Raw genomic sequence first — 21,988 nt, 5'->3', positions numbered from 1 at the left:
CGAGACCAGCCTGGCCAACATGGCGAAACCCCATCTCTACAAAATACAAAAAATAGCCGGGCATGGTGGCGCATGCCTGTAATTCCAGCTACTCAGGAGGCTGAGGCAGAAGAATCACTTGAAGCCGGGGGACGGAGGTTGCAGTGAGCTGAGATCGCACCATTGCACTCCAGCCTGGGCAACAGAGCAAAACTCTGTCTCAAAAAAAAAAAGAAAAAAAGAAAACTGGACATACATTATAATCTGGTAATTCTGGAAATTAGCTATTTCTCCCTCTTCTTGGTTGATTTTATTGTTCATTCTGTAGCTGTGTTTGTCTACTGATTTTTCTACACTATTTTTGTGAAGTGTGTATTCTTTATCATGGATGGTCTCTAAAGTCTCTCTTCCATTCTTATATTCAGCCAGTGTTCTGACAAAGATTTCCTTCAAAATGAAGAGAGAAAAAGGAGGGGCAGGGGGGAGGAGGAAACAAACCCAAACAAAACCTGTCCTGGGCTTTGGAGCCTGGCTCTGTGCAGCAGCCTCACTGAAGATTTAGCCAGGCCATTAACAACTGTGCTGCATCCTTCCCTTCCTTCTTGCACTGAGCCTAGAGACTGGCCAGAGGGAAAGACTTTAGATCTGAGCATTCCTCCAGTTCTTGGCTTGCATGTCGCTTCCAAAATTCCCCAGCATACATAGGGGAATTTTTGAATGCTCAAATTTCCCAAAGAAACTCCCTCCCTAGCTTCTTCTGCCTGGCATTTGACACTCTACTATCTGGCTTGACTGTCATCTTTTGCCCTCTGCTACTATAGGCTATTCATTAGCCTTGCATATGTTAGAGAAATGCCGCTACATTTCCACTTTTCTGCCCTGAGTTCAAGTTAGGTGAAAAAAGACAAGCACCTAGGGTCAACCCTCCAAGCAGTCCGACTGGTTAGAGGCAGAAACAATTATTTGGAATAAGCTGCAAATTGGGAACACGGGCCATCATCTTCAAGATTAGTGCCCTGTTACAGTGTTGGGAGAAGGTGCTGAGATCAGGGCAATTGTGGGGAAAAAGCTTTCCAACTGTTTCTAGGTTGACTTTCTCTGGATGCAGCAATTTCCTGGGTGCTGTAAACCTTTGACTTTTCTAGAGCTCTGAAGTAGTTAGTTCTAACAGTTTCTGCTTGATTTTCAATGTTTCTGTGGAAGGGCAGGCATATGGAGCCGCCAACTCTGCCATTTCACTGCCATTACCACTCTAGTTATTTCTGAATAATACAATTAATACACCAGAAAAACATCTCTGCCTAGCCCCTCCATTACAACAATTTTAAAAATAAGATAGATCTATATTATATTCTTACAAAGACAATGCAAAGTTATACACAATTTACCAGGCCATTTGGGGTTTTTTTCTCCAATACTAAGGCTTACCTTCTTCATCCTTCCTCCACCACACCACCATTCAAGCATCAAAGATTTTTAATAATTTTTCAACTCCATGGAGAAAAAACATTGTTTTCAACAAGTCATACTAGGACAACCTGATATTCATACAAAAGAATATGGACCCACACCTTACCCCATACACAAAATGAATCAAACAACCCAGTTAAAAAGTTGGCAAAAGGGATGGGTGTGGCTCACGCCTGTAATCCCAGCACTTTGGGAAGCCAAGGCGGGTGGATCACGAGGTCAGGAGTTCAAGACCAGCCTGGCCAACATAGTGAAACCCCGTATCGACTAAAAATACAAAAAATCACCCGGGCGCAGTGCAGGCACCTGTAATCCCAGTTTCTCGGGAGGTTGAGGCAGGAGAATCGCCCGAACCCGGGAGGAGGAGGTAGCAGTGAGCAGAGATTGCGCCACTACACTCCAGCCTGGGCGACAGAACAAGACTCCGTCTCAAAAAAAGAAAAAAAAAAAAAAAAAGTCGGCAAAGGATCTGAGCAGACATTTATCCAGAAAAGATATACAAACAGCTAATAAGCAAATGAAAAGATGCTCAACATCACTAATCATTAGGAAAATACAAACCAAAACCACAATGAGATACTACTTCACACCCACTATAATCAAAAAGCAGTGGCTACAATCAAACAGGCAGAGAGTAATGTACAGGTGAGGATGTGGGAAAACTGGAACCCTCATCCATTGCTGGTGGGGATGTAAAATGGTGTGGCCAATTAGGAAAGCAGGTTGGCAATTCTTTAAAATGCTAACCATAGAGTTACCAAATAATCCAGCAATCTCACTCCTAGGTATGTATCCAAGATAAATGAAAACAATATTCACACAAAAGCTTGTACACAAATGTCCATAGCTGCATTATTCACAACAGTCACAAAGTAGAAACAATCCCAAATGTCCACCCACTAATGAATGGATACACAAAATGTGCTCTATCATACATTGGAACATTACTGAGCAGCAAAAGGAAATGAAGTACTGATGAATGCTACTACCAGATGAACCTTGAAAACATGTCCAGTGAAAGCAGCTGGTGACCAAGGACCACATATTGCATAATTCCATTGATATGAAATGTGCAGAGTGGGCAAAACCACAGAGACAGAAAGGAGAACGGCGGCTGCCTGGAGCTGGGGTAGGGTGGGGAGGGAAACAGCAAGAACGACCACTGCCTTCTAATGTATTCAGGGCTCCTTCTGAGAACGTCAAAAGTATGCTAAACTTAAATGACAGTGTTGGTGATGGCTGCACAACTTTATGAATACACCAAAAAACACTGAATTGTATACTTTACATGGATAAATTTTATGTTATGTGAAATAGAGCCCAATAAGGTGTTAAAAATAAGTCATTTTTGAAGGTACTATTTCAAGTTAAATAATTCATTGTAAATGTCCTCTTATATACAAAAGATAAAAATCCACTGCAAACTTTTTAAACAGACTTTGGGGTTACTATGAATACCCATTCAGTTTTTCAGTGTCTCCCTCATTCCCAAGGTTTTCAGTCACTTTTTTACTATCTTATGCCTACTTGTCATCGTTTCCCCCACTCTCTTCTTAATACATTGCTTCCTTTTGTACTATGGACTGAAAAATCAAATAAACAAGCGCTTGAAGGATGTAAGTTAAGCAAGAGTTAAGGCCCTGAATGAAGGTTAAGGAGAAGTGTGCATGCATCAGTTATCACCTTGGATCACGATATTTATTTCTGTTGTTCAAAGGCCTCTGTACTTAAGAATAGGTTAATGCCATGGTATAGACATTTGACCTTTATGAGTGTGTTTAAAATACCAAGATAGATTTTAGATAAAGTGACATTATGCCTCTCAGAAAATACGTATATACCAATAGAACACATTACATGATTATTAGTAATACATGTACATGCTTGTGTGGTTGTGTGTGCATTTGTATATATGGTGTACACAACATACAACCAAACAGCTAGAGAATGAACAAATATCTACCCTAAAATTGCATTATACATTATAAGGAAATTAATTAGATATCATATACAATCACATAATACTATTTTCAATAATAGAATTAAAATGTTTTCATACATTTGTTATGTTAACTCTAAAATGATAATTACAGTAAGCAAACGCTAAGCAGGATTAAAGCATCTTGCTGACCTCTTACTGTAAGCTTGCTATATAGTTGTGAATTCACTTCCTTGTCACGCTGAAAACGCCGAAATTCATCAATTGCTTCCCGTGTCATAGTAACAGCCAAGACAAATCCCTATAAAACAAAATAAGGTATTTTTAGAAAACTAAACTTTAACAAAAAAGACAAAATTATTTGTTACTTGGTTTAACTTTTTTCCTTCAATTTATATTACTCTCTAAAACATAAAATAAATGAAAACCAAAAAAGTCAAAAAGTAACAATGAAATATTACAAAAGGATTCATTGTAAAAGGTATGCAACTCTTAGTATACTCCCCAAATTTTTAATTCACCTCCTAATATATACTTCAAGCTAAGTGTCAGAAAATACCTAGTAACCCAAAGAAAAAGAAATTAACAATCTTCAATAAACCCACAAATTATATTTAGAATACTTGGGCATTCAAATACAAAATTTACAATGATTGACATAAAAATCTTACACTTAATTTCTGCACTTAAATTTTTCTTACAGAATAAAAGTATTTAGGAACACAAAACAATTCCCAGATAATCACACATCGATTTTCTTACATAGTGCATTATTATATAACTGCAGTAGAATGAACAATTATAGTGCTTTCATCTCACTTTTTAAGTAAAAATCTGACTGTATTAATATGATGTTATCTAGAAAAAAATTTTTATATTCTCATAATTTATTGTGAAGCCCATTATACCACTAATATGAAGCTAATGCCCATCATTTTTAAAGGCTGCATATATATTTTCTGACATGTTACAGGAATATTCTTCAAGTCAATCTCTATTATTAATGATGACCTTGCTTCAGTCAAAACTGTAAATAACAGAACACTGGATGTATGTCCACTGAAAGCACAATAATCTTTTTTATTTCAGTTTTTTGTTTTCTGTATAACCAATAGGCCAAATTAAGTGTGCTGCTGAAGAATGTTTCTTGTATTTACTGAAATGGTATTTTTCTCAAGTGTCCTATTTGAAAACCCCTTCAACAGTCATGACTTAAACATGGATTCTTCTAGTCTCTTTCCCATTCAAAATCAACCTGACAGCCTGTGTCTCTCACTCCTTTTCAGCCCCTCTGCCATCTCTCTTCAGCCATACTGTGTGCTCTCCCCCTAATCATGAGCCTCCCTCGGCCCTACAACCATCTCTCCCTGAGCACATCAAGTCTTCTCCTCCCTTAGTCTGCACTCTGCACCATCGGAAACCTTTTCATATCCAGTATACTTCTCCACTTGCCACAATTTCCTTCCACCACCACTTGACTAAAAGTATTCTCAAGTAAGGCAGACCATCTCACGAAACTTCCCATTCCTCTGTGCATTACAATTGTTCACCAGGCCCTCTTTCCAATTCCCCATCCCTTGGCTTCCTGGACACCACATTCTCCTGGCTGTCTTCCTGAAGCCATGCACCCCTCTTTATCCAGTCACCCCAAAGCTGGCCTCAGCCCACTGATGGCCTAATTCTCTACCCATCCCACTGCCATCGTCTATAAGCAATACTATGGCTCCTTCCTCCAACTGCTAACTGTGCTTCCTTCCACACATCTCTCCAGCCTGACTGTACTCAGTGTGGCACCCCAGCTGGACGTAGGCTCTCCCCAGCTCTCCCAATGAAATACAGTGCTCTCACCAAACCCCTAACCTTACGAATAGACAGATCTCTAGCCTTGTCCCCCACTCAATATTGCTGTATCCTTCAACACCAGGGAACTACGAGTAGTCTCCTGAAACACCATGATGTCTTTCTGATCTTTGCCAGTGTATTCCCAGGGGTTATCGGAAGCACTGTTTTGAGAAGTATCCTAAAGCCACTCTTGGACTCAAGGAAAAAGAAGCCATGAACAATTTGTGATGTGCCCCATTTGCAAAGAAGGCAGGCATGGCACAGCATGTGCCATGTATTTGCCATGGTCTCCACTGAAGACACCAGCTGATGAGCAGAGTAAGACCTCACTTAGGTCCTTTAGCACACACTGTATTCTTTTTTTAGATAATAGCTTTGTTGATATATAATTCACATGCCATAAAATTAACACTATAAAAGTATACAATTCGTTTTTTAGTACCTTCACAGAGTTGTACAACCATCACCATCATCCAATTTTAGAAGATTTCCATCATCCCAAAATGAAGCACCATACCCATTGCAAGTCACCTCCCATTCCCTCCCACTCCTAGGCCCTGGCAATGACTCATCCACTTTCTGTCTCTATGAGTTTGCCTATTCTGGGTGACATGGTAATTGTGTGTGTAGTATTTTGAGGAACTGCCAAACTGCTCCTCAAAGTGGCTGCACCACTTTACATTCCTGCCAGCAACTAATGAGGGTTCCAATGTCTCCACATCCTCACCAACACTTGTTACTGTCTGCCCTTTGTATTGCAGCCATCCTACTCGGTGTGAAGTAGTATCTCTGGTTTTAACTGGCATTCCTCTACTGACTAATGACGTTGAGCAACTTTTCACATGCTTATTGGCCATTTGTATATCTTCTTTGGGTAAATGTCTACTCAGATCCTTTACCTACTTTTTTCCTAGGTTTAGCTGTTGAGTTATAAAAGTTACTATTTTGGTGCCCGAGTTGAAAATCAATGTGTTATAAATTTAAAGGTTTATTTCTGGACTCTCAATTACACTGATCTATGCACCTATCTTTATGTCAGTACCATACTGTCTTGATCATGCAGTTTGTAATAAGTTTGGGAATGAGAAAGTGTGAGTTCTCCAACTTTGATCTACTTTTTTCTATGACGTATTAGCCACTCTGAGCCCTTTGCATTTTCATATGGATTTTAGGATCAATCTGTCAATTTCTGCAAAAACATTTAAAAACATAAAGAAAAAAAAAAAGCCAGCTAGGATACTGTTAGGAGTTGGATTAAATTTGTGTGTCAGTTTGGAGAGTGCTGCCATCTTAACAATATTAAGTCTTTCAACTCATGAACATAACTTTCCACTTATTTAGACCTTTCGTTTTTTTTCAAAATTCTTTTATAGCTTTCATTATGTAATTTCATGCTTTAAGCTTATTCCTATTATTTTCTTTTTGATGAGATTATAAATGGAATTGTTATCCTAATTCCATTTTGGGATGGTCATTGCTAGAAATACAAGTGACTTTTGTATGTTCATCTTGTATCCTGCAACCCTGCTAATTCATTTTGTTTAGTTACAATGTTTTTGTGTGTAGATTCCCTAGGTTTTCCTATAAACAAGATCATGCCATCTGTGACTAGAGATAGACAGTCTTCTTTCTTTCCATCTAGATGCCTTTTACTTCATTTTCTTAACTAACTGCCCTATACAATGTTGAACAGAACTGGTGGGAGCAAACACCCTTGTTCCTAAGTTTAAGGGGAACACATTCAGTCTTTTATGATTAAGAGTGATGTCAGCTGTGTGAAGTACAAAATTTTAAGAACAGAAGAAATTTTTATATTATGATAAACGTCTCCATAATAGAGTGAAGAATATACAATAGGGAATGATGGCCAGTTTCTTCAAAGCTGGTAACAAGTTATGACAAAGCAGCAATGAAATAAAAGTGGTTATCAAAAAGCCTGTTAGAGACAAAGAAGAACTTGAATATAAATTCATCATTTTATTGAACCAGAGTTAGCAAGAGAAAAACAAAGAAAATGAATATGAAAAGCCAAAGCAGCAGATATCCCCAAAAAAGTTCTAAGAAAGTTGGTGCTGTCAAAAGCCTTAAAATTTGCACATATTTAAACAAGCAGTTTCACTTCTAGAAACTTATCTTAAAGGAAAAATTCTAGGATCACAGCATGAATATGAAAAATTAGAAATAACCTGAATGTCCACAAGTAAGAAATTCATAGCACAGTCATATGATGAAATGCTATATTTCCTTGATTCAAAGATGTCACTGGTTTTAAGATACGTCAGTATTATTTTAGTAGTAGTCTTGGGTGGGAAGACAATAGCATTGTAAATATACACATTTTATAAGCCACAGCTTAATTTTAGTAACATGAAAAATATGCGTCTTTGAATCCAAGAAATATACTTGTCTGCAGCTATTCCCACGTAAGAGAAGACTTACTGCTACAGACTCATGTTCATGATGCAGAGGTAACTTCTTAAAAAAAGTTCTGTTTGTGACTCACTGAGATAAGAGAATGAAAGTGATTACCAAGCACATTTTATTTATATAGTATAGACAATATTTTAAAGGAGTGTTTTTTAATCAGGTAAGCATATCATAATCACCTGAAAAGATTTTTTGTAACATAAATTTGCTCAGACCCTACCTGAAATGTGTACTTTTACCTCTAATTTCCAGGGAAGAGACCTCAGACACAAATGTTAAACTCTCCAGGTGACTCTAATTTTCACCCCTTTAAACTTATGGCTTAAAGACAGCAAAAGTTAACCAAATTCATTAAGTAATCATAAACCACAAAAATGTGCTAGTTCCTAAGAACTCAAGGAAGTCAGTGAAATTAAGCTCCCACTTCAAATGAAGTAGTATTAGAGAAGACAGAATAAAGAGGGTTAGGTCCTAAGTCCTGAAAACAGGAGTTAAACACTCTTAAGAGGAAACAAGATCCTGGTCACAGGCAAGGACTATTAGACTGTCCAAGCTGTTTTACAACACACTTCCAAATCTGTTTCTCTGAATAAGTAACACATGTGTACGATTCTCAACACCCAAAAGATGTCACCACCATCACGTCCATCCCCTGCGTATCTATCCAAGGAAATGCCCAATGGCCAGCCTAGGAACATAAAAGACACTAAAGGAAAGGGAAGTTGAGGCCACTATTTCCTTCTACCACTGGAGTCTACAATAAATGAGCCTCTACCCGTAAGAGTTTAGATCTGAGTTCTTAAATGGATCATTACAGATTGGTGGTTTATGGAGGACTGGAGTAAGCAAGTCTTACTGTAGGAGCACTTAGGTCTTCCCATTACCTCGGTACCAACCAGGTCAGAGATTTATGCTATAACACTGCTCCCTAGAAAAATCAAAACTGGAAGCAAGAAGGGCCATTTATACTGTCATCCTGGAAACGGCAGTATTTGTGCACGAGTGTGTTACACAGACTGGACAACATGGACTTCTCACGTGGCTTGTCCACAGCCTTTCTCCTATTTCTCCAGATAACCCAAGAACAATGCAGAGCGAGTCCAAAACAATATACATTTTTGTAAAAGGAGAAAAAGTTAGATGGGTACATTATTGATGTGCCTTTGAGGGCTTATCATGTGCCACACACTTTTCCAAGTATCCTAAATGAGTTACCCCTTTTAAATATCACAAAAATCCTACAAAGTATGTATCTTTACCTCTAATTTACAGATAAGGGAATTGAGACACAAAGTGAGTAAGTAACTTTACCAAGGCCACACAGATCACTAACAATGGTTGTCTCTGGATGATTCCAAGCAATTTCATTCGTTTTTCCTTTTCTTACTTTGCCCACACCTCTAATGCAGAGACACGCACACGAGAAAAGAGTGGATGAAGGGAAGATTTTTAAATAAGACTGAAAAATCAAAGTCCTCATAGATTGATTTCTCACCTACATAGCCTATCCAGTTACCAATTATTTATTAACAAAGTAGCAGAAGACATTTTATATAGAAGATACAGTGTTAAAAACTGTTAGAGCCAGAGCTTTCTTTATCTAAAGATCTTCCGCATAGACAGATCTATTCCATCTCGTTCATTTTGATAGAAGCATGACATTCTGTTTTGTTACTCTGATTACACAAGCTTTGCTTTAAAGAATTGTTCTGAAAGCTGAATATGAAAGGTAATCTTCATCCAGACACAAAAATGTAATGAAATCAACTTATTTTCAATTTACACTTCTATTATATGGGAAGTATAACAGAAATTAGTTCAGACCTAAAGCTAATAAATAATATTACCAAAAGCAACTGAAAAAGAAATATTATTAATTAAGCTATCATTGTTTTCAAAAACATCTCAATTTTAATTAGAGAACAGAGGGAGTAAGTTTGAAGTAACTTGTTTTATTTAAAATTAGCGAACAACAGAAATAGGATTTTACAACCGACAACTGTAAAATGGTTTTATGCCTCAGAGGCAGGATTTTGGCTAGAAGAAATCTGGAAATGTTAACTGATATCTTTTTCTTGAGAACATTATAGAACTTTAGAGAACAAAAGATGGCAAAAAGAAGTCAATGTATGTATAAAGATCATGGTGTTACTGGCACTGGATATAATGGGGTTAATATAAACTGGTATAGAAAATGCAAGAACTCAAGGGCTTATGGGGAATTCTTGTTGAAGAACATTTTCTTCAGTTAAAAAAGAGACACCTATACATATTTTCAAATTTGCATTATTTTAAATACTTTCCTTTAAAGAGATTTCTTTAGATTTAGTGTATGTTTAATTATTCCTTAACTTTGTCTAATTATTCAAATTGTCTTGATTTTCAGCGTTTTTAAAAGCTTTTTAAAAGAATCAATATGCTCTCCTAAGCTTGCTTCTCAGATTTGAAGGTAAGCCTAAGGTGTACATCAACTTTTTAAGAGGTTTGCTCAATCAAAGGTTAAGATGCATATAAACAGAGAAAGCATACTATTCATCATTTGTTATCTGAAAGGTAGCATCAATTGTGGCTGCTGCCAAACCAAGGAACGAAAGAAAATCATTTAAAAAGTAGATCAATTCTCAGATCGAACAATATGATACTCAGGACACAAGAGAACTCATCTAGGTGCATCAGAAGGCAACGTCAAGCATTATTCAAATGGAAAAAGTGGCTTTTCACTTCTCTAAAATCTTAAAACGCAAATGTAGTGGAATAACAGTATCTTTTATATGAATATTGAAGTAGTTGCTTACTGAGGTAATTATCTAAAAATAATTAAAGCTAATACATGTCAAAAAATGATAAAGTACTTCAAAATAACAGAGGATGAAAATTCAAGCTAAAGGACTAAAAATTGCAGCTGGAACTGGAAATGAACAATCATATGAAAAGAAAAAAACAGAGAAACGTTTTCTCGTCTTGGTAAACAGACGTGTGTGTGCTTGCGTGCACACTTCACTCAAGTATGGCCAAGATCATCAATTTTGTGAACAAATCAAATAAAGTTCTTCAGAAAGAACCATCAAAGGGACATTTTCTTTGGTTGAAACCTAGTTAAATCAGAGTAAGTACAAAAGGCTGAAGCAAAATATACATAAATACATTTTGCTTTACTTTTTTAAGAAGAATTTGTGTTCTCAGACCATCATTGTTTAAGTTAAAACAGTTTTAACCCACAAGGCAATTTTTTGTTTTTTTTTTAAGACACGGTCTCGCTCTGTTACCCAGGCTTCAGTGCAGTGGCGCAATCATGGCTCACAACAATTTCTGCATCCCAGGCTCAAGCAATCCTCCAACCTCAGCTTCCTGAGTAGCTGGGACTAAAGATATGTACCACCACACACAACTAATCTTTCTATTTTTTGGTAGAGATGGAATTTCACCATCTTACCCAGGTTGGTCTTGAACTCCTGAACTCAAGATATCCTGCCGCCTTGGCCTCCCAAAGTGCTGAGATTACTGTTACGAGCACCCAGCCGGGAAACGATACTTAAGCAGTAAATACAACTGTGAAAGCTATGAATAGGAAAAAAAGGGGCTAGAAATAAATACATTAAAATCATAAATATAATTGGCCGGGCGCGGTGGCTCACACCTGTAATTGCAGCACTTTGGGAGGCTGAGGCGGACGGATCACGAGGTCAGGAGATCGAGACCATCCTGGCCAACATGGTGAAACCCCATCTCTACTAAAAATACAAAAAATTAGCAGGGCGTGGTGGCGGGTATCTGTAGTCCCAGCTACTTGGGAGGCTGAGGCAGGAGAATGGCATGAACCCGGGAGGCAGAGCTTGCAGTGAGCCGAGATCGCACCACTGCACTCCAGCCTGGGTGACAGACCAAGACTCTGTCTCAAAAAAAAAAAAAAAAAAAAAAAAAACATTCAATATGATTGTGTTTTAAAATGAGCAAGTATTTTTCTCTGTGTTCTAAAGTTTCTATAATGCTATACTGCTTTTATTAGAAAATGAAAAAAATCAACAGCAGTTTTTAAATGAGACTTCTAGGAAGTACACAGCCTGTAGAATGTTTTGCACAAATGCATAAGCAATCGTTAACAATCACATTGTTCATTATAACAATGCTTATGAACAATCATATTGTTTAACAATATTTATAATGGTAAAAAATGAGAAACCACCCCAAAGTCTCCTTTCCCAAAGGAAGGGATGAATCAGTTGTGGTATATTTATACAATGAAACACTTTAGTGAAGTGAAAAATGAAGTAGATATATGTGTTGATATGGATCAATTTTATAAACAAATGTTAAGCCAAAAAAGTATGTTGCAATAGGCCACACAGATTAAGATAACCTTTATAAAAAATGTTAAAGCATACAAAATAATATTGCATATTGTTTTAATGATAAATATAAACACAGTAAAACTATTAAGAGATACATAGGAATTATAATCTCACATTCAGAATAGGTTACTGCTAATGTGGTGGAAGGTGGAGAAAAGAAAGGAGAAACAGTTATCTATACTCTCTTCCACGGTTACCTAGCTTCAACAACAACTTTCAAAATTCTGTTGTATACACTTCAGTGTTTCTTCTGTGTGTGAATACATGCAATACATACACAAACATACGGCTTCCTTTTTCACCCAGGATGAAATCTGAGAGCCCTGGAAGAGCTGACGCCAGGCCCTCTGACCTCCTTTCCAACTACTTCTTCCCACCCACACCCTCCTGGATGACCTCCCCACACCCTGGAGCATATGCTAAAACAGTCCAAGACCTTCTGCAACTGCTCCTCTGCCTGCAACACTCTTCCCTGTTTCATATCTGACTGTTTTACCAGTAAGATGTCATTCCAATGTCACCTCACAGGAGAGGCCTTCCTTGACCATCCCATATAGAACATCCCTTTCATCCTCTACTCATTTTTCCTGCTTTATATTTTCTTCTTCATAGCCTGATGGTTGGCTATGTGGCATTAGGAGTTTATATACTGCCTTTTCTCCCAGAATTTTAGTTCTATTAGAACAGGATTTGGTTTGTCTTGTTCACTGTTGTATCAACATTACCTAGACTATGGCTGGACATGAAGGAGCTCAATATTGATTGATCAAAAGAACTGTGGATTTCATTCTATACATATTTTGAGCCACCTTTTAAAATTTATTCTAATACATACATAACTTTTATGTTATTAAACACTTTTCCTAAACACCATTTTTAAAGCTACACAGTATTCCAACAAGTACACAGGATATGGCAGAGTTTGAATAATCTATTGTTAGACATTCGACTTTTTAAAATATTTATAATGGACATTCTTTAGACTTTGTGATCAATCATTATTTCTTTAGGATAAATTCCTCAAGTAAAAATGCTGAATCTGGTTTTCAGGTCTTTGATATATATTACCAATGACCCTCCAAAAAGGCAACACAGGCATGCATGCACACTATGCACACTAATGGGGGAGCTCACGGCATCTATATTAATGGGATGAGCGCCACAGTGTTACAGCTTTACCCATGCTCAGCTCCAATGTCTCTTTCAATCTTACTAATTTAATAAGTTAAAAATGTATTCATTTATCTAGTAATTTCGTGTTTATATTACATATAAAGTTACTCATTCCTCAAATCCACCCTACTATGAAGTCTATGTGAAAGAGAAATCAAAAAATTTCCCTCAGCATGGCTTTACTAACAGGTAAACAGGAAAGCCTGACTGTGCCTCTCCAGGAAACAAGAATTTAGTCCACCTTCCAGTTCTCCTGCTTTATCTGGAGTTCTCTGGTTAGGGAGACGGAGCCTACCCAGGCCAGGACAGACCCCTCGGGAGCAGACTGCTCAGCTCGCCATGTGGAAGGCCACAACTCATGTGGACCCCCGAGGACTGCACTCTTCTTTCACTGAAGGAACCCTTTCACTCTCTGTGTTTCCTACCTAGATTCCTCGGGTCATCTGCCCAAAAGGGAGCAAATCAAAAAAAAGGAAGTAGTGGCCAGGCGCAGTGGCTCACGCCTGTAATCCCAGCACTTTGGGAGGCTGAGGCAGGTGGATCATTTGAGGTGAGGAGTTCGAGACCAGCCTAGCCAACATGGTGAAACGCCGTCTCTACTAAAACCACAAAAATTAGCCAGGTTTGGTGGTACGTGCCTGTAATCCTAGCTACTCAGGAGGCTGAGGTAGGAGAACTGCTTGAACCCGGGAGGCGGAGGTTGCAGTGGGCCGAGATTGTGCCACTACACTCCAGTGACAGGGTGAGACTCTATCTCCAAAAATAAAAAATAAAAATAAAGGAAGTAGTACATTTTTCTATGAAAGGAGGAAAGACGATGTACATCTTGTCTCTACGAGCTAAAAATTAATGAAAACTCTCAGCCAACAGCTTAAGACTATCAAGACAGCATATATTTGAAATGGAAACATTCATTGATAAGCATCATTGCATCACTGGCCTTTTGAAAAACTTTATACACTGAGATATCAACCAGAAATCATACGTACTGCACTTGGATACTTCAGAATGCTCACCATGGTCAGGGTGTGAAGAGAGTAACAGAACAGACCCACAGCCCCAGCCCCCATTCCCAACAGCTGCATCAAACAGGAGGGAGCTGCTGATGACCTGCAACCTTAACACAGGTGCAGAATGACCAAGGAAAACCCCTCTGCTGCCAGCTCAGGCACTTTGTAACTTTGGCAGCTCTACAGGCAGGTGCTGCCACCATACTTCCCATGGTTCTCAGAGGGACTGAAATCACTCAGCTAAATCTTTTAACAGAAGTTCAGTGATACACTACAACACCATGTTTTAAAAATCTGGTCAATTTAACTTTTAACCATCTCAACTCTTAAAACTATATTCTAAATATTTCATAATTTAACTTAATTTTTAAAGTCTTTTCTTACCAGAGGAGCCCAGTAGGTGTAGAGATAGCCTATTTTCAATGCTGGTACAAACTGTGAGCAGGATATTACTAGAAAATAGAGATTCAAGAAAAACTTGAATTGTTCATACAAAACCTAAAAAGGAAAAGAGAAAATTAACAAAATTCCTTCAAGGAAAAAATTTTAATACCTAAATTAAACAATTAAAATCTGCACAACATATAACCACATTTCCATCAAACAGTGAGAATATGTTGTGATTCAAAGTAAATGTATTAATTTTCACATTGGCTTTCTAATAGCTGTATCACAAAGAAAGGTAAGGTTACTCCCAAAATATATTTTAAATAAACTGAAAATAAGACAATTAGGACGTTCGATTGTTAAAAATGTCATCTAAAAGTTTTTTTATTTTTCTTATATGAAATTTTCCAGTTTTCCATACTCATTTAGTAAGTCTTTACATGAACATGAAAAAAAGTTAGATAGCAAAACCTTCCCAATGTTAGCAAGCCAGTAAATATACAGGTGTATCTTGATAATGACTCAGAAAATTTTACAATGCAAAAGTCATATTAACCTTATATTTATGAAATGGTAAAAAACAAATAAATAGCCACTTTTTTTTTTTTAACACGGACATCCAGGTAGCTTTACAAAGACTGAATGAACAAGCCAAACGTGAACAGGTGTAACTTCACGAGATAGACTGCCTTAATCTCTTGTGGGTATTTACTTCCCTCAAAACATTAAAAATGATAAAATATAAGAAGTTGTAATTGCAGACCAATTTTCAAGAAGACAGCTACCCAGCTACTCTTATGGTCTTTGGGTAGTTAATTCTTAATAATATTTTCAAATATAAAAGAAATTTCATCATTCAATAAAATTTTAGGAATGTCAATACTGAAAGGTTTTGGTTTTGGTTTTCACTTTAAATAGTTATCTTTAGGGAAGAAAACCCAAGATCTAACATATTAATAGATCTCAATTTACAAACGCCTCTAATTATTAGATTTACATTGAAAATCAAAATGGAACAAAACTTACGTTTACAGATGAGAATAATTCAAACAGCACACTACAATTAAATCAAACTTGCAAACCTGCAACTTACAAATCACAATCTCTTTGGATGCCATTTCCATACCACTTAGAAGGTATGAAAATTTCACCAAGCAGGGCAATGGGTTAAGTGCTTACTGCTCAACTAGAGAGTCTGCAACTTGTTTTCAGAAAATGAGGTTATCTGCATCATCATACGGCAATGTGTGGGACTCAAAATCAGTTACACTGACAATATATTTATGTTCATAATCACGTTCAACCTGCTGTCTAAGAATGTTTTGAATTATTTCATAAATTAATCTCAGCAGGAAATAAAGTGCTTTTTCCTTAGTGATTTCTTTAAAATCTCAGCATAAATTATATCTATTAGCAACTTAGAAATTGCCATTCGTGGTAAAAATGACATAGAACTCCTACTGGGTAATTACCAAATGTTTCTAAAATACTACATTTTAGATGAAAAGACTAATTTCAGAGACGATCTAAGATAAAAAACTCATACACATGGTAATCATCATACAGTCACATCCACAGGTATTTTCAGCATGCGGCCAATCTGGGCAGGCTGTGTGGACTTACACTGATCAAAGTTAAGCTGCACTGCTGGCTTTAAACGACTGTAATCAATACTCTACAGTCTACTGACTGAACCTGCTGACCTTTAGGAAAATGTACACTGCTTAGCCAATCTCTGAGATCTGTGAGTATTTAATAATTTAAACCTAAGCAGAAAACAGTGGCTTCATTCAATAAAGATGCAAATATTTATCTGCCTGTAAGACAGTTTACATTTTATTATCCTGACAAAAGGTCTGTCTTTTAATTATGAAGCCATTAGTTTTCTGGGTTTTAATAAAGAAGTACATTAGATATCAAGTATTTGCCAATCACTAGGTGGATGGGGATGAGGTGGGGGTGGGAGTAAAATCAACGCCAAATACAATGTCAGCATGATTATTTAAATTAAATATACAAGATAAAGCAACCCACATTCCATGTAATCAAGAGCTTTTCTTGCAAATAAAAGACATAAAACATGCCAAAAACTTTGATATAGAAATATAATCAATACCAGCTTCCTTTTCCTTTAGAAAGACAAATAAATCTATTAAAATAAGGAATGACATATAAAACACAAAAATTATTCAACTATTCTAATTGTATATGAACTGTTTTATAATTTAAGCCAGTAATATCACTAGCAACAAAAGTAATAAAATATTTAAACTACAGTATTTAAATTTAGCAATAATACCCAATTAAAGATAACTAATGATATAACAATATAAGAAGTTCTGAGATTTATAATGTGAAGTAGCAAAGACATCTATATATAAATATGCATATTACAGATACTTTGTTACTGTATCATTTCAGTATAAAAAATTGTTTCATTTTCTTTGCGAAATCTCTTGGCAGGGTTTAAACATTACATTTACTGTTTTCTCCAAACTAGTTCCCAGCCAAACAAAATGTATAACTTGTTTTCTGTTAATTTTATTTACCTTTACTTCATTATGTCTATGATGTTTATCAAGAACTGAAGGCAATAATCAAATTGTACATTTTCTTGAGCTGAACTCTATGATGTAGCCATTAAAAATACATATGAATTATTTAGCGATTATTGGGAACACAGATGGTTCAAAAGCAAAAGGACACTGATTTGGATGTGACACAACTCAATACCTAAGTCAGAGTCTCAACAGGCTCCATCCTATAGCAAAGGAAGCCAGCAATCTCTGACACACAACCCATCTCCAAGAATGCAATAGTCTTACCCCAGGTATAAAGGTAAACACATTGTATTTTTGATTTTTTATAGAATTCCTGGGATGTTTTTCTTCACACTTTTCAGGACATCCAAGCCATACTGTGCGAGCTTTCAGTTCTTTCTTTCTTCGACAAATATTTATCAGCCAACCACAGCAACTGTATGAAACAAAAGATACGTATTGTGTATTTTTTTTTTGCTTTTTAAAAAAGTTCAAACTAATTGTACATATTTAGAGTCAATATTGATTGTTTCTGTATTCACCACACACTAATAGCACACCTAATGCTAATTTGTGGGGTTTTTCTTATAATAGGTTGGTTACACAAATTTAAATTTGACATAAAATACAAAGTCTTACATAAATGTACCCCAGGGGAATTATCTTTCTGTTTAGACACTCTTATTGGCAAAATAAAACCATTAATATTCTGAAGCAGTCAATGCTCTATATGTCGAGAAAAGGTATAGCTATAGCTATAGGTTACCTACTGGTAATTCCCAATACACTTTTCAATGATAAAGGTCCTTGGATTTCAATTAATCCAGGATGTGGCTCATTCTCTGAAGTAATAATCACTTTTTCCACTCTTAAAAAATGACTTTTCCAGTAGTATTAACTAATGTAATATTAAGACTTACAGCTCAGGCCAGGCGTGGTGGCTCACATCGGTAATCCCAGCACTTTGGGAGGCCGAGGCAGGCGGATCACCTGAGGTTAGGAGTTCAAGACCAGCCTGGCCAATGTGGTAAAACCCCGTCTCTACTAAAAATACAAAAATTAGCCAGCCATGGTGGCAGGCACCTGTAATCCCAGCTACTCGGGAGGCTGAGGCAGGAGAATAGCTTGAACCCGGGAGGCAGAGGTTGCAGTGAGCCAAGACAATGCCACTGCACTTCAGCCTGGGCGAAAGAGTGAGTCTCCATCTTAAAAAAAAAAAAAAAAAAGACAGCTCAATCCAATATTTAAAGAGGATACAAATGTTTCCTGTGATATTCTAATGATAATAAAAGCTTGATTGTATTTCCACATAGCTCTCTTCATCTATGCAGTAAATATTTTAATTTTACATTTACCCTGTTCCAATAGTGTCTGGGTTTCAGGAGCATAACTCTTCCCCTTCTTGGTCATCCCAACCATTATTTTGGGGTAGACAGTATAGAGTTTCTAAAAATACCTCAGAAAATGATGAAAAGGTATCAAATTCATCTCTTTTAAGCACAAAATAATCATGAATTTAAACTTCAGTATTAAAATTTTGGTTTAATTTAAATTTTCAAAATGTAGAGAAAGACTCAGAATGGCTTATTAAAGGAAGTTGTTAAATCTCACCTTCTAATTGTATTCAAGGCTAGAATAGAAAGCCTGCCGTATAAGTCAAATATTCTTCATGTTTGTGACAAAGGAAGCTTAAAAGTTAACAAAAAGTTTTGCATGAAAATGACAGCATAAGGCTGATTACAAAATGAGGCTGACACATCAGAGCTCCATCTCAGAATTGCTGTCTCCCATGCTGGAGTGCCACACCTTTACTATATAATCGTAATGCTCTCCTGCTTTAGAAATCACTTTACAAATACTGAAAACTTGCAGGTTTCAGTATTTGAATTTATGAATTTGAATATATGAAGTAAACTTCATAAATCTCCCATAGTAGCATTCCTTATGAGGGCATGTGTGTGTGTCTCAACTGAAGTTGGTACTATCCCTATGAATATCCACTTAATTCTCAGCTGTGCTGGGAAGATCCTCACATTGAAAGGTCAGAGGTTGGTTCTGTGGAGGCTGCCCATCCTTAACAGGGACTGTTCCAGCACGTGAAGGACTGCCAAGCACTACTCCCTTAAGCGGTGCTCTCTCACGGGGCTGATGCTCTGCCACGGGGATAGCCAAGCAAGCCAGCTCCCCCCACACTTATTCTAGAACTTCTACCGCAGCACACAAAGACTGAGCTTTGCAAGAGTGGAACATCTTAGCACTGCCATCAGCACTTTTGAAACAATAAACCCAAACACCTCCAAACTGAAAGCATACTTTCAAGTCCACAACAGTTATAAATCAGGGTGGTATTAAAGTGATTTAAGATTGTCAAAACAAGTATGTTCACCATTAATATTTTTGGTAGGGTAGGAAAGGAAATGGTCAAGTAGATTTCAATAAAATGCTGATAATATTTTATCTGTTTATGCTTGAATGAAAGAAAAATTAAATAAGGCTTCAAATAAAATAGAGTAAGCTTTCAATGACTATTTCTCTCACCTTACCTCTTGCTTGTACTGTCCATCTCGAACACTCTCACATGCCTCCTTCCCTCCAGCACCCCTGCTGTGGTGCCATGCAGACTGCGACTGCTCTGTGCTCTCTTCCACTCTGAGTCGCCTTCCCCCATGGCAGGGGCTCATGGGCACTCCTTCCCCAACTCCTCCCACCAACAGCAGCTATAAATCATCACTCTTTTATCTGGTGACAGCACACACTCCTAGGGCCAGGAAAATCCTAGTTATGTTACCTAAGAATTACCATCTCAGACAACTGCAACTACACTATACTGATGCCGAACTCCCACATCACATAGACAAGAAAACTGGAGGTCCCACAGGCAAGTGACTTCTCTAAGACTAAACCACTAGGCAATGGCAGAGTTGAAACGAGAGCCTGGATCTCAACCTCCCGCCACATCAGTATCATGTCCATTCACTGAGCTGACAACAGGCAGAGGCCAGCTCTTGCTCAAGTTCATGCACCGCCTTTCCTCAGCCCAGGCATGGCACCACAGCCATTCAAGAGATGATGGGAAAAAAATGAATCACTTGTGAGCAGGCAACAAAACACAATGGAAAAACATGGATTTTAAAGTCATGTTTTGGAGACAATCACCAGCAAGTGACCCTATGGAAGCTCCTTGGTCTGAGTCTCTGTTCACTCATCTGCAAAGCACTGACAAGAGTGGAGTCTACACACTACAAAGGCTCAGCACAATGCCGCCCACGGAGGAAGCCCCCGAGGCCTCGGTCTTCACTCTCCTGCCTGCCAACATCCCACTCAAAAGGTCACCCTCCTCCCAACAGTAGCTTGGGCACAAAGAGTACCCAGGCCTGGACCGTCCAAATGAGCATCCATCGGCCCCATGTGGCAACTTTCATTTCAATTAATTAAAATTAAATAAAGCTTACCATCCAGTTCCTCAGTCACATCAGCCACATCTCAAGAGCTCAGTGGGCACCCTGGCTAGTGGCTACCATAATGGACATCCCAGATGGAGAATATTCCATTACTACAGTGAGTTCTACTGGACAGCAGTGGCATCAACAGAGCACATTGCAAGCTGGGCCACAGGTGCAAGACAGGCTTCATAAGAGCACATTTCTCTTCAGCATTTCAAATAGAGCAAAATTCTTCAGGAACGGACTCAGATATGAATTTTTGCTCTAAGACACATAATTATCTACTCTGATGTTCTAGTATACAAAAGTCAGACAAATTCAAAATGAAAAATCAAATATTAAGATCTAAGTATTTGAAAAGATACATATAAAATTTAGAAAATATAAGCTTTATAGCATTATCTGATATTAACATGTTCTTCCAGACAAACGACACTATAAACGCAAGACCACTGTCTGCATAACATGAGCACTGTAAACAGCAGCCACAACAGAAACCTTAACGTCACCATCACTGTCAGCAACTACATGAACTAATGCCTCACTGACATCACTCTCACTCGAGAAACTCTAAATTCAATGCCCACTGCTAAAAACATAAATATTCAACATTTTACTCAGTTTTTTCCTCTATAACCCTGTACCAGTAAATCTAAGATGTCTAGACTTTGATGATATAAATTATGTTATTCATATCACTGTGCTACTAATAATTTTATTGTGTACAGACAGAATAAAGTAGTGGTTAAGACGCCACTATCATATCATGTGCTACTACACAAAACTGAACGAATACACTCGCAACAGGCATGAGGTGTGAAAGGCCTGCAGGTGCACCAGAACTGCCCCTGGATCATGCAGCCAGAAACCACTATGCAGGGGAGTCAGGCGACTTCCATGCTAGCAGTAAATGGCATGAGCCCCAAGGATACAGAAACACTGTAACAAAAACAGTATGTTTAAGCCTCACTGAGTAGTAGAGCTAAAAAGGAAAATGAAATATGGGGAATTTTTGAGGACAAAAATGTGAGGAAGGCATACTGGCAAATATTGCAAAACGAGGGAGAAGCAAACAGAAGTCCTTGGGAGACAGTAACTAGGAGCTTTACTCAATAGCATTTCTATGTACGCGAAATAGTTTCTAAATTATCGATTATTCAGGAACACTTTCCCCCTTATATTTAAATTGCCTTACATCATCAAGTCCAGCTGAAACTATATCCAGCAGTGTACAAGTTATACTTTTTCTTAAAATGTTTTAGGATTAGTAGCTTTTCACAAAATGCCTCTATAATCAAATCATAACATTAAACAAAGCATATTAACACATCAAGAGCCTATCTTCTAAAATGTTAACTAGTCATAGTTAAATAATTCCCACAGTTTTAGCCTCCTTTCTCTCCACCCCCCAAAAATTAGACAATTATTA

General features: G+C 37.5%; 1 protein-coding gene across 6 annotated transcripts in view; it reads right to left on the bottom strand.

The window, feature by feature from the left end:
* ATP9B (ATPase phospholipid transporting 9B (putative)) overlaps positions 1–21,988 on the bottom strand; it is a 322,333-nt gene that overhangs the window by 264,292 nt on the left and 36,053 nt on the right. For all 6 annotated transcript variants that reach the window (XM_008952694.5, XM_003827309.6, XM_063597385.1 and 3 more), the window contains exons 3-5: positions 17,402–17,552; positions 14,574–14,687; positions 3,581–3,689 (exon numbers count right to left, since the gene is read on the bottom strand). In XM_008952694.5, coding sequence (XP_008950942.2) covers positions 3,581–3,689; positions 14,574–14,687; positions 17,402–17,552 — 374 coding nt within the window. The remainder of the gene's footprint in view (positions 1–3,580; positions 3,690–14,573; positions 14,688–17,401; positions 17,553–21,988) is intronic.

The sequence above is a fragment of the Pan paniscus genome, chromosome 17 (genome assembly GCF_029289425.2).
Source record: "Pan paniscus chromosome 17, NHGRI_mPanPan1-v2.0_pri, whole genome shotgun sequence".
NCBI lineage: Eukaryota > Metazoa > Chordata > Mammalia > Primates > Hominidae > Pan > Pan paniscus.
This window is presented reverse-complemented; position numbering and strand designations above follow the sequence as displayed.